The sequence below is a fragment of the Pseudozyma flocculosa genome, assembly GCF_000417875.1.
Source record: "Pseudozyma flocculosa PF-1 unplaced genomic scaffold scaffold00010, whole genome shotgun sequence".
NCBI lineage: Eukaryota > Fungi > Basidiomycota > Ustilaginomycetes > Ustilaginales > Ustilaginaceae > Pseudozyma > Pseudozyma flocculosa.
In genome coordinates, this window is record NW_006920878.1 from 908506 (window position 1) to 918943 (window position 10438).

A 10438-nucleotide genomic window follows, 5' to 3' on the forward strand; every position below is an offset into this window, starting at 1 on the left:
TGATGCGGAAGTGGAAGCTCAAGGGGAGCTGAGAGGGGCTACCGGGAGCGGACGGGCGACGGGTCTGGCTGGGTGGGACACCGAAGCACGGGGCGGCGCAAGGGCGAGGCAAGAGGAAGACTAAGGTCGGAGTGGATGGGACGGCGGCGAGGGGGAGGTTTTGGGTGTGTCTGTACGGGGTAGACGGGGGGAGGGAGATGGTCGGTGTGGTCCAAGGAGAGTGGGGTTATAACGTTGTCGAAGGTGTGGTGTGGTGTGCGCGTGCGCGTGCGTGGGCGCTTATCGCTATGCTCCCGGCAGGGCGACGGGCCCGCAGCGGGGCCCCTCGTGGGCCAGGTGTGCGCCTGGGGGAAAGTGCGGTGCAGAGTACTGAGGGTGCGAGTGACGAGAGGAGCCAACGATTACCCCAGGAAGGCAGAGATGGTCCTGACCTGGAGCGAAGGGTCCTCGGCCAAGGCGAGGACGAGCAACGAGGATTCGAGGACCGCCGTGCTGTAGCCCGCGGGCGCGCGCTCGCAGTCGGCCCAGGTATCTGTCTGCAGGTGCGGCGTGATACGTAGATACGGAGATGAGGCGGGGTCAGGCAGACGGCCCGGATCGTGCGACCGGCCAGACCAGGTCAGGTACGGTACTCGCCTGGATGCGTCGGTCGATGCTGGGGCGGTGGCGGGAGAAGAGGGGGCGGGCGGGCTACGAGGGGGGGAAAAGTGTGGGGAGAAAGGCCGCTACGACGAGCCAATGGCGGCCGCCTCTGCTGGGAGCCTCGGTCGTCCCTAACCTCTCTGTCTGTCAAAGTGCCCCGGTCTTCTCCCCGCGCGAGTCGGCCAAGGCCACATACAGACAGGCGAGAGAAACAGATGAGAGGCCGCCAGCGGAGGCGGGATCCACTCCCGCGTTGCCGCCCTCCCTTGCCGCGTTGCCGCGCCGACCTTCGCCCTGTCTCCGCCACCCCCGCATCGCATGATCCCCGCGCTATCGCCTGCACTCAGCTTGCACGTACTCGCCACTCTAGCTGCTGTAATTTATTCGTCTTCCCGTCCCTGCGGATACAGCAAGAAGGCCGCTCCCCGCGATGCCGTAGCTTGCATACCGCCTGGCGGCACCGGATAACGACGGGGCGCCCCCACGTGGGTTCGTCATCGACCTTGATGCTCGTCGAAAGATGCCGTCGTCGGCTTGGCGGTCGCTCGTCGCGTGATGCGCCTCGGGGCCCCAGGTCAATATGGAGAGCCCCGCAAACCCTTTGCTTTCTATCGCTTCCTGGACCGGGACGGGCCCCCTCCGACGTGCGACCAACATGTCAGACTCGATCCGGCATGACGCCTGGCATCGCTGATGGACGTAGCTTGTCCCGTCCCAGCCAGTCTAACTCCTCGAGGACCGAACTTAGATCGCCCGTCTGGCGTATGCCCGCCCAGCGCGCGCAAGCGTAACCAGCAGGGCCCCCGCTTCCCTAACAGTAGTAGAAACAGCAGGCGCAGGCGGCGGTCGGGCTTTTGCCTCCGCCTCTGAGCCAGGTCAGGCTTGCCACGGACCGAGCGCCGGGGCACGAACGGTTCCAGCACCAGCGCACGCACAATGGCTCGAGCCACAATGTGGCTATGATCACAGAAACGCTCGTTGGTCAGGCTGTCGGATTGCCATTGGTCTCTCGGCTTGCCTTTACGGACTCGGCTCAAACTACAGACGTCTGGTTCAGGACGAGGCGGCATCGATGCCGGGCGTCTCGCGGACCACCCTGTCGATCCACACGGCAAGGTGGCGCACGTTGGCGTCGTTGAGACCCGACACGCTGGCGCGACCCGTCGGGGTGAGGTAGATGTGTCCTTCCTCGACGAGCCGCGCGCACTGCTCCGGGCTCAGCTGGAGGTAGGCAAACATGCCCCGCTGCAGCGCAATGTGGGTCCAGTCGCCGGGCGTGCGCAGCTCTTCGGTGAGGAGGCGGACCAGCTCGGTGCGGACACGTCGGATGCGCGCGCTCATCGTGGCCATGTCCGCGTGCCATTGCTCCTTGAGCTCCGGCCGAGTGAGGACCAGGTGCGCCAGGTCGGCGGGGAAGCGTGGCGGCGTCGAAATCTCTTCGCGCGAGATGGAACGCAGCTGCGACTGGACGGCGTCGCGCGTCGCCGACGCCGCCGCATCGCCGTCGCCGCTGCTGCTGCGGTGGCACGCGACGTGGATGCAACCGAGCCGCTGGCCGTACAGTCCCATGTTCTTGGAAAAGCTCTGGCACACGAGCATCGGAACCTCGAGCCGCGCAAACAGCCGCACCGCGTACGCGTCCCGATCCAGTTGGCCGCTCGCAAAGCCCTGGTAGGCCGAGTCGAAGAAGGCGTAGAGGCGGCGCCGGAGCATGACGTCGGCGATGCGCTGCCACTGCTCCTCGCTAGGGTCCCAGCCGGTCGGGTTGTGGCCGCACGGGTGCAGCACCACGACGCTCTGCTCGGGCGCCGCCTCGAGCTGCTCGAGCATCGTTGCCAGCTCGAGCCGCGGACGGCGCCGGTCGGTGAAATAGTCGTACTCGCGCACCTCTGCGCCCGCCGCCTCAAAGATCTTGCGGTGGTTGGGCCAGCCCGGGTTGCTCAGGTAGACGATGGCCTGGTTCCGCTCGTTGCGCGCGCCACGGTAAAAGCGCTGGATCAGGCACGCGCCAAAGTGGTTGGCGCCCGAGCCTCCGGTCGTCTGCATCGACGCGAGCAGCGGCGTCGCCGCCTCGTCCGGGCCAAAGAGGAGCTTGGCCGCCTCGCGTGTAAAGGGGACCAGGCCATCCATGCCGAGATACTCGTGACTGACGTGCAGCGTCGCGGGGTCGTCGCTGCCCGATTCGCCCGCCGTCAGAGCCCTGAGTGCGCCCTGGAGGCTGGGCAGAGGCCACGGTCGAGCGTCCTCGCCGCGGTACGCGCCGATTCCCAGGTTGATCTTGTCGGGATGCTGGTCAGCGACGAAGCGCTGGTTGAGGTGAAACATCCTGTTTGGCGCCGAGAAGAGGGCAACGGAGAGCGACACCAGCTTGTCAGACGCAGAGCTGTAACGCTTGCAGCCGGCAAGTGGACGCCAAAGGGACTTCTGACAAAGAGCGGCCAGGGTAACTCACGGGTCGAGCGGGAGAGTGGGCATGCCTCTCCAGACGTTGTCGAAGCGCTCGGCGGCCTCGTCGGGCGCAGCCTTGGATGACGGCGGCGCCGAAGCCGACGACCCTTTGCTTGCTGCGAACGGGGCGGTGGCCGCCGGATCGGCGAGGTCTGCTGTGGCGATCGGTGGCATGTTGAAGCGGCGAGCGAGGTGTAGGACGAGTCGACCGTGTTGGGATTCCTTGTGTACGACGAGGATATGGCGCACCTTGGTGTGAGAGGGGAGAGGGGCGTCCGGGGATGTGGTGGATCGAAAGCAAGGCTCGTCGTCAGCATCGACCCGTCGCTGCCCCCCCCGCCTCTTGACGCCGCTTGTATAATAATAGACAGGCACGCCGGCCCAACGACGCCGCGGGCACTGTCATGACCCTTCCGCTATGGCGCCGTTGACGGCGATGGCTGCTGGCCACCCACCGCTCGTCCGCTTTCCGCTAGAGAGATAAAAATCCAGGGCCATGCGGAAGGCTGCTTGACCCCAGACTGCGGGGACCGGTGGACCGTACGTGGCGTCGAGACGTCGGTCGGCGGCACTTCTTTGGCCGGCCCTCGCCGCCGCCGCCGCAGCCGCCTTTGCACGGGTAGCATGACCGCGCCGAGATGCCGCGATGCCGTTGCGCTTGGGTCCCGCGCGCGCATAACAAAGGCTAGGACGCCCCGACACGACCAAAACAGGTCGATGCACAGCGCCGCAACATCCGGCGCTGCCTTTGCAGGCCGTGCCTCGGCCATCTACATGTATGTACAGGATGTACAGTACAGTACCTGGACGGCATTTTGCCGCGCCAGCGCGAGTCGGCCCCTGATTTGCTCTAGGGCATCAACGGCGAGTTGGCCGGCGGGTGGCCAGCCGGCTTCGCTGCCGGACCCCCCGCCCGCAGCCTTGGAGCGTGCAAACGACGCCGAGCGGGTCTCGTCTCGTTTAGCCACGCCCCTCTCAGCGAATCAGGCACCGCCATCCTCCTCGAGCAGGCGAGCAAGCGGGCAAGCAGACCAGCCCTTTGGGAGCGTCGAGGCCACCTCGCCATGCCGTCACGTCGTCTGTCCTTCCAGCCAGCCAAAGACAAGCGCGCGGGAACGAGTTGAACGGTCGAGGGCGACCGGAGGAGCGTGATGACCGAAACAACCAATGCATTCGTCGACCATAGCAAAAGAGCGCCACCGCAGCTACACACAGTACCAACAAGGATGCCAGGCACCCCTCGAGCGGGGCGTGTCGGCTAGCGCGAGACGGGCAGCTGGAGGGGTGCGGCCTTGACCTCATCCTGGTCTGGGAGGAGCGTCATGAGGCTCTTTTGCTGGTTCTGGAAGGCGGCGAGGAGCATGCCCCAGTCTGCGCCGCCCATGATGAAGCGGGCGCCGTGGTCAATGTAGCGCTTGAGCAGGTCCGGCCGGCCCTGGATGCCGCCCAGGCCGACAATCTTGCCGTGCCGCTTGGCCACGTCGCAGACGCGCAGCACTGCGGCGTCGTAGTCGGGATGGTCAAACTGGCAGCTGATGCCCATGTCGGTCGTCAGGTCCGCCGAGCCGATCAGGAGCACGTCGAAGCCTTCGACGGCGGCAATCTCCCTGCGGGCCACAGAGAGGCCGGCCAAAAAGCGGACGCAGCGGGCGGGCGGGAGAGAGGGGTCGGGAGAGGTCAGTCGGCGGGCTGACCGCGGCGGCTGCACGAAAGGCTCTCTCCAGCCCCGCGGCGACTCGACTCGACCCGACTCCGACTCGACTCACTCTGCATTGGCAATGGCGGTGCGGCTCTCGAGCATGCAAAAGACGAGCGTCTCGCTGTCGATGTAGTCGAAGGCTTGTTGCGGGGGCAGGTTCTGGTGGTGGAGCGAGGGGAAGCTGTAGGTGAAGGAGCGGTGGCCGCGCGGAAAGTGGCGTGCCTGCTGGACGATGCGCCTCGCCTCGTCGGCCGTGTCGACGTGCGGGACCTGTCCGAAGAGATGGCAAAGCGGCGACAAGGCCAAGGGGTGAGGATCGGTCCTGACTGTCAGGGCGCCGGCCAGGACCGCGTCCGAGAGCGACGTGGGGGCGCGCTGCACTCACAATGACGCCCTGTGCTCCCGCGTCGAGGGCGCGACCGAGCCAGGCGGCGTCGCCCTGGGGCACGCGGATGACGGGGGCTATTCCGGCGAGGATGCAGGCCCTTGTGAGCTGGATCGCGGCCTCCTGGCCGATGCTGTCGGTTTGGGCGGGGGGAGAGGGAGGGACAGAGGCGATCAGGATCCCATCCCGGGATGGCAGAATGCGACATGATTGGATTCGACGAGTCGCCGGCCGCCTTGGTCCCTGGCATGGGTTCGCTGCTGGTCGACGGTCGACGATCGACGGTCGACGATTCGACGCCCGATTGGGGCGCGGAGTGGAGCGACTTACACGCTATGCTCGAGGTCGATGAGGACCGAGTGCCAGCCGGAGACGTAGGCGAGGGAGGCCATGTCGATCTTGTCGACCAGGCGGGCGGTGATGGCGGTGCCGAGCTGGCCGTTGCGCAGGCGGCGGGCGAGGTGGTTGGGCACGGGCGTGAGGCTGGGCATCATGGTGGCAGCGGGACTCGGTGGTATCCAGGCGGTGGAAGCAAAGCGGTGGCCAGGGCAGAACGGACGACGTCGTGGAGAGCGGACAAGGGGAGCGAAGTGGTAGCTGTGCGGTGGTGGCGGGCTGAACTGGTCGCTCGTTGCAGGCGTCGACGACGTCGAAGAGCTATATACAAGTGCGGTGCGGCGGCCGAGGGTAGGGAATGGGGCCCAAGGCCGGCGCCATGACCGGCCTCATCCTCATCCTCATCCTCGAGGATGGGGATCCTGGACGAGGGCTCGGTCCCGCTTCTCCTTGCCATGGTCCCCGCTCAGGTTGCCGCATCGCTCGAGCCGCCGCAGAGGTCCGAGGGATGCCGCACCGGCGAGGGTCGTTGCCGGGGTCGTTGACGCGGGGGGAGAAGGCGAACAAAAGGGAACCGCTGGGACGCGCTGCGCAGCGGTGGCGTGCGTGGCTAGCGCCGTCGCGGACAAGAAGACGTACGCGCGGCGAGATAGCGGCAGAGGGGGGGGGGGGCCGCCGGGGTGGTACCTATCCTGTAGCGTAATCGCGGCAACTCGGCGGCCAGGCGCCTCGTGGCCTCATAATCGCGCTGCCTCGCCTCGCCCTGCCTCGCCTCTGCCTCTGCCTCTGCCTCTGCCTCGTCGCCGGCCAGGTGCGCCCGCCGCCGCTTTGCCGTTTTGCCGTCGCCGCCCGAGCCTCGGTCGCTATCCGCCAGAACACCAACCACCACCACCCCCCCTCGTCGGCCAACAGTCGATTCCACTATCCCAGCCCAAGCCTCAGCCCATTATCCACCCCCCTCCCCCGCACGTCCAGGCGTAGGCGTTAGCGGCATCTCTGGCTTCAATCTCGTCGGCGCCTTGTCTTGGCAACACGTACCGCCTCTCCCCGTCTCCCCCGCCTCTCCCCCGCCCCATGCCAGCCGCCTCATCCTTGAACCACTCTTCGACCCCCGCCACCGCCACCGCCACCAACACCACCACCACGCCCGCTGCCCCTTCGCAACGTTCGCAGCGCCCGCGCGACCGGCAGAGGACGCTTCAGGCCTGCATCGAGTGCAAGGATCGCAAGCAGAGGTGAGCCAACTTCCTCACTTTCCCACCTATGCTCTCACGTCCGCCCTGGCAATCGGTTCTCGCCGCCGCCGCCGCCTCGATCGCACTGACACCCTCCCGTCCCACCTGGAGCCACCGTCGACGCCGCACAGATGCGAGTTTGACCAGCCCTCGGATTCTCGCCACGCTGCAATCGCAGCATGCAGGCGATGCCAGAGGTACCGACTGCCCTGCCGCGGCGGCCGCCACCGTGCCCGCCCTAGTGCCTCGTCGGCCGCACCGCCTTCCGCCCTCTCACCCTCGTCGTCCGCGTCCGCAGCTGCTGACCCACCAGCGAACAGTGCCACGATGGCGACCTCGCCGGCATCCGCATCGTCCGCCTCGACCGCCATGACGAGTGGCGGCCACCCAGTTCAGCAGGGCCACCGTCACGACCTCGCCTCGACCGACCCGCCATGGCAGCCAGATCGGGTCCCCCGGATGCGCCCGCGCTCTCCGCCTTCCCACCACCAGCCCAACCCGCACCATGACTCCTATCCACACCCGCACAACTATCAGCCACATCGCCAACAACACGGCCATCACGACCAGCCGCACCCTCCCCAATATGCCCACCCGCAGCAGCAGCAGCAGCAGCAGCACCACCACCACCACCACCACCACATCGTCCACACGGACGCCTCGGCCGCCTCGTCGTCGCCCAGCCACGCCTCGCCCGAAACGGCCGAGCCGCGCGACTCCAACACCCGGTACAATGGCTTCACCGCCATGTCGCAGCACGTCTTTTGGTGCCTAGGCGAGGTCTGTCCCGCCCTCCGCGACTGGGACCAGCGGCAGGCCCACATCCGCCTGCGTCGGCCGCCCGGCCTCGCTCGACCTCCGCTCCAGCTTACCCGCGCCGCCCACGACCACGACTCGCTCTCCTCGCCCTCGATCCACCGCGACTTGGCCAGGCAGCGCGGCGTCTCGGCCAGGATCCTCGCCACCGCCGTCTGCTCGCGTGAGTCTCAGCCGGCGGCCAATCCATCCGACGCCCTGAGCAGCCCGCATCGTCTGGATTCGTCCTGCGAGCGCCGTACTCACCCGGGCCGTCTGCTGACTGCTCCCAACCTTGCCCGCCCGCGCCCGCGCGCTCGCCTCGTCTTTTGCCCAAGTCTTTGCACACTTCGCCGCCAACATTATGCCCGTCTTTCCCGTCCTTTCCGACGACGACGCCCAGGCCGAGATGCTGGCCGCACTGCAGGCGCCCTCGCTCGATCAGATGGATCCGGACGTCGACATCTGGCTCAAGCAGCGCAGCGGCGCGCCGCCCCTCTCGCTCCTCGCGCTCGTCATCTGCGCCATCAGCTCCCTCTCCCGCTCCCGTCCACTCGACGAGCGACGCGCCATCGTCTACGCCCTGCGCGACCGCCTCCGGGCCGGCGAGGGCCTCCAGCTGCTCCTGCGCACCTCTCTTCGAAACATCCAGACGCTTCTCCTTCTCTCGCTCACCCCCGAGCTCCTCTCCGAGTCGAGCACCGAGGCGCACAGCCTGCTGTGGATGTACGCCGGCGCCGCCTTCCGCATGGCCCTCGACCTCGGCTTCCACCGCCACAAGCACCTCAGCGCCCTCTCGCCCGTCATCAGCGGCGGCGACGCCCGAGAGCGCGCGTGGAAGTGCTGCATCCTCGTCGACGCCTTGTGAGTGACCAAGACGCAAGCGCAGGGGCGGCGCGCCAAGGGAGCACGTCAACGCGGCTTGTCGCGGCTCGACCAGCCACTGACGACCCAACCTCCGTGCACCCGTGCTTCGCACCTTTTTCGCCCTGACCCGTCTCCATCTGCCCACCACAGCCACGCTGCAGGCTTCGGTCAGCCTCCAACCATTGCTTCTGAGCTTGCCCTCGAAGATGCCGCGAGCGGATATGGCGCGCCGTTCGGGTCGTTCGACTCCATCTACGATGTGAGGGGACGCTGATGCCCTGCCGCTCCAAGCTCGTCGCACGCAGCCGCTCGCCCAGCTGACCTCAATGAGTCCCTGATCCCTCCGCGCCCCGTCCCGTCCCGCCTCACCTCGCACCCAGATCGCACAAGTCAGTCGTCTGCTGTGTGAGTGCCGAATGGCGGCCCGACGGGCACTGCTGCTTGTCTCTCCAACGCTCACCGCCGCCGCGCCTCCGCTCCCCGTCTGTACAGACATCACCATCAACGGAGGATCGCCCGATGAAGAGCACCCGCGTGAGGCGGTTCCGGACCAAGTCGTCGCCCGCATGCAGTACTGGAACGCCAAGGCCAACGAGTCGGCGCACGAAGCCCTCGAGACGCTGCCGCCCTGCGCCGTCTTTGCACGGCTGCTGCTGCTCTTGACCGAGGTGAGCCGATCCACGCGCCGGAGCCGAAAGCGGTGGTGCTGGCCAGGTTCGGTCCCGGCCGTCGACGCTGACGCAGCTACCCTTAACCCTGCCCCTGCCCGCGCCCGCGCCCGCGCCCGCGGTCGCGGTCCGTGTCTCAGTTCAATCTGTGGCGCTACGCCGAGGAACAGAGGCACGACCGTCGGCAGCGACCTCTGTGGGGGCCGTCGCTGCCGGAGCTCATGCACCGAGCCGATGCGCTGCTCCACTGCTTCCAGCGCCACCACCTCGCCCTGCTCGACAGTCACATGATCGGCTTCAACGCCATCACTGTCGCGACGCTCCTCGCCGCCCTCGACTGCCTCTGCGCCGGAAAGATCCGAAGGTCGCTGACCGAGGCCGAGCTCTGCTTTGCGGCATGGGCCGACGCCGCCGTCACAGACGAGCCGGTACCCCACCGCGAGGGTAGGCTGCGCGACAAGCTCTTGCGCGTCATGCAGCTCGTCGCTACCGCCGTTCGCCACGAGCTCGGGGCAACCGACCACCAGCCGCCCACGACAGGCGCAGCCAGCGCAGGGGCGGGTGCCAACGGCCAGACCACGGCGATGACCGGCCCGGACCAGGCCGCGGCGGCCCACGGCTTTTCCTCGTTCTCCACCGCCTTTCCCGCATTCGCGACGGGCGTCGGCACGGGAGCGCCCGGCGCCGGCGACGCCGACGAGCTTCCCTGGCATCTCCTCGACGAGACCCTTTCGATCTTTGATCAGTGGCCCCAGATGTCGGACCAGGTCACCACTGTCCACGCCGCCACACCCGCCGCAGCCGCCGCTGTTCCCGGCGGGGCGCTTCCAGCTAACACCTCGCCGGGCGACGAGATGCACTTGATACCCCGCTTCTTCCATTGACGTCGCCTTGACCCGGCCTTGCGCCCGCTCCCTTGGCCCGGCGCGACACGAAAAAGCATCCCCCGCCGTCTGTACACTACAAACCATTTTGCCGCGCGGACAATCAGCATGTATTTCTAGCCCAGACCCACTGCAGAGACCAATGTCCTGCCACCCTGCTTGCCCGTGCGGGGTGAGCAATTTCCCGTGGAATTTTCAGGCACTTTTGCAATCTGAGCCTGCCTTCCATCTAGAAGGCAGAATGTGGATTGGGATGTGTTGGCTGTCCGGTGGACCCTGGCTGGACCCTGACGGGTGGGCCAGCCGCCTGGGTAGCTGGATGGCTACCAAATCCAAAAAATCGCAAATACAAGATTAGAGTTTTAGCCGAGGTACTGGACCCCTGCCAGCTGTTTTTGGCCCAGCAAGGCACCATTGCTGGCAGGTAAAATCCTGCAAAAATGCCAGGGATGTGCACCTGACCCAGGGCTACATCATAG

General features: G+C 67.0%; 3 protein-coding genes across 3 annotated transcripts; 1 reads left to right on the forward strand and 2 right to left on the reverse strand.

Annotated features, from left to right (window-relative positions):
- Positions 1–1695: 1695 nt before the first annotated feature.
- PFL1_03508 (uncharacterized protein) lies at positions 1696–3264 on the reverse strand (the record flags this gene model as incomplete). Its single annotated transcript, XM_007881024.1, has 2 exons — positions 1696–2968; positions 3095–3264. 2 exons carry the CDS (start codon positions 3262–3264, stop codon positions 1696–1698), a joined length of 1443 nt encoding a protein of 480 aa, XP_007879215.1.
- Positions 3265–4348: 1084 nt separating this feature from the next.
- On the reverse strand, positions 4349–5668 carry PFL1_03509 (uncharacterized protein; the record flags this gene model as incomplete). The annotated part of the gene is made up of 4 exons (XM_007881025.1): positions 4349–4697; positions 4857–5059; positions 5175–5307; positions 5505–5668. The coding sequence occupies 4 exons, from the start codon at positions 5666–5668 to the stop codon at positions 4349–4351; spliced, it is 849 nt and encodes a 282-aa protein (XP_007879216.1).
- Positions 5669–6584: 916 nt separating this feature from the next.
- Positions 6585–9959, forward strand: PFL1_03510 (uncharacterized protein; the record flags this gene model as incomplete). The annotated part of the gene is made up of 7 exons (XM_007881026.1): positions 6585–6745; positions 6877–7724; positions 7879–8404; positions 8558–8666; positions 8788–8812; positions 8900–9075; positions 9216–9959. The coding sequence occupies 7 exons, from the start codon at positions 6585–6587 to the stop codon at positions 9957–9959; spliced, it is 2589 nt and encodes an 862-aa protein (XP_007879217.1).
- Positions 9960–10438: the final 479 nt, after the last annotated feature.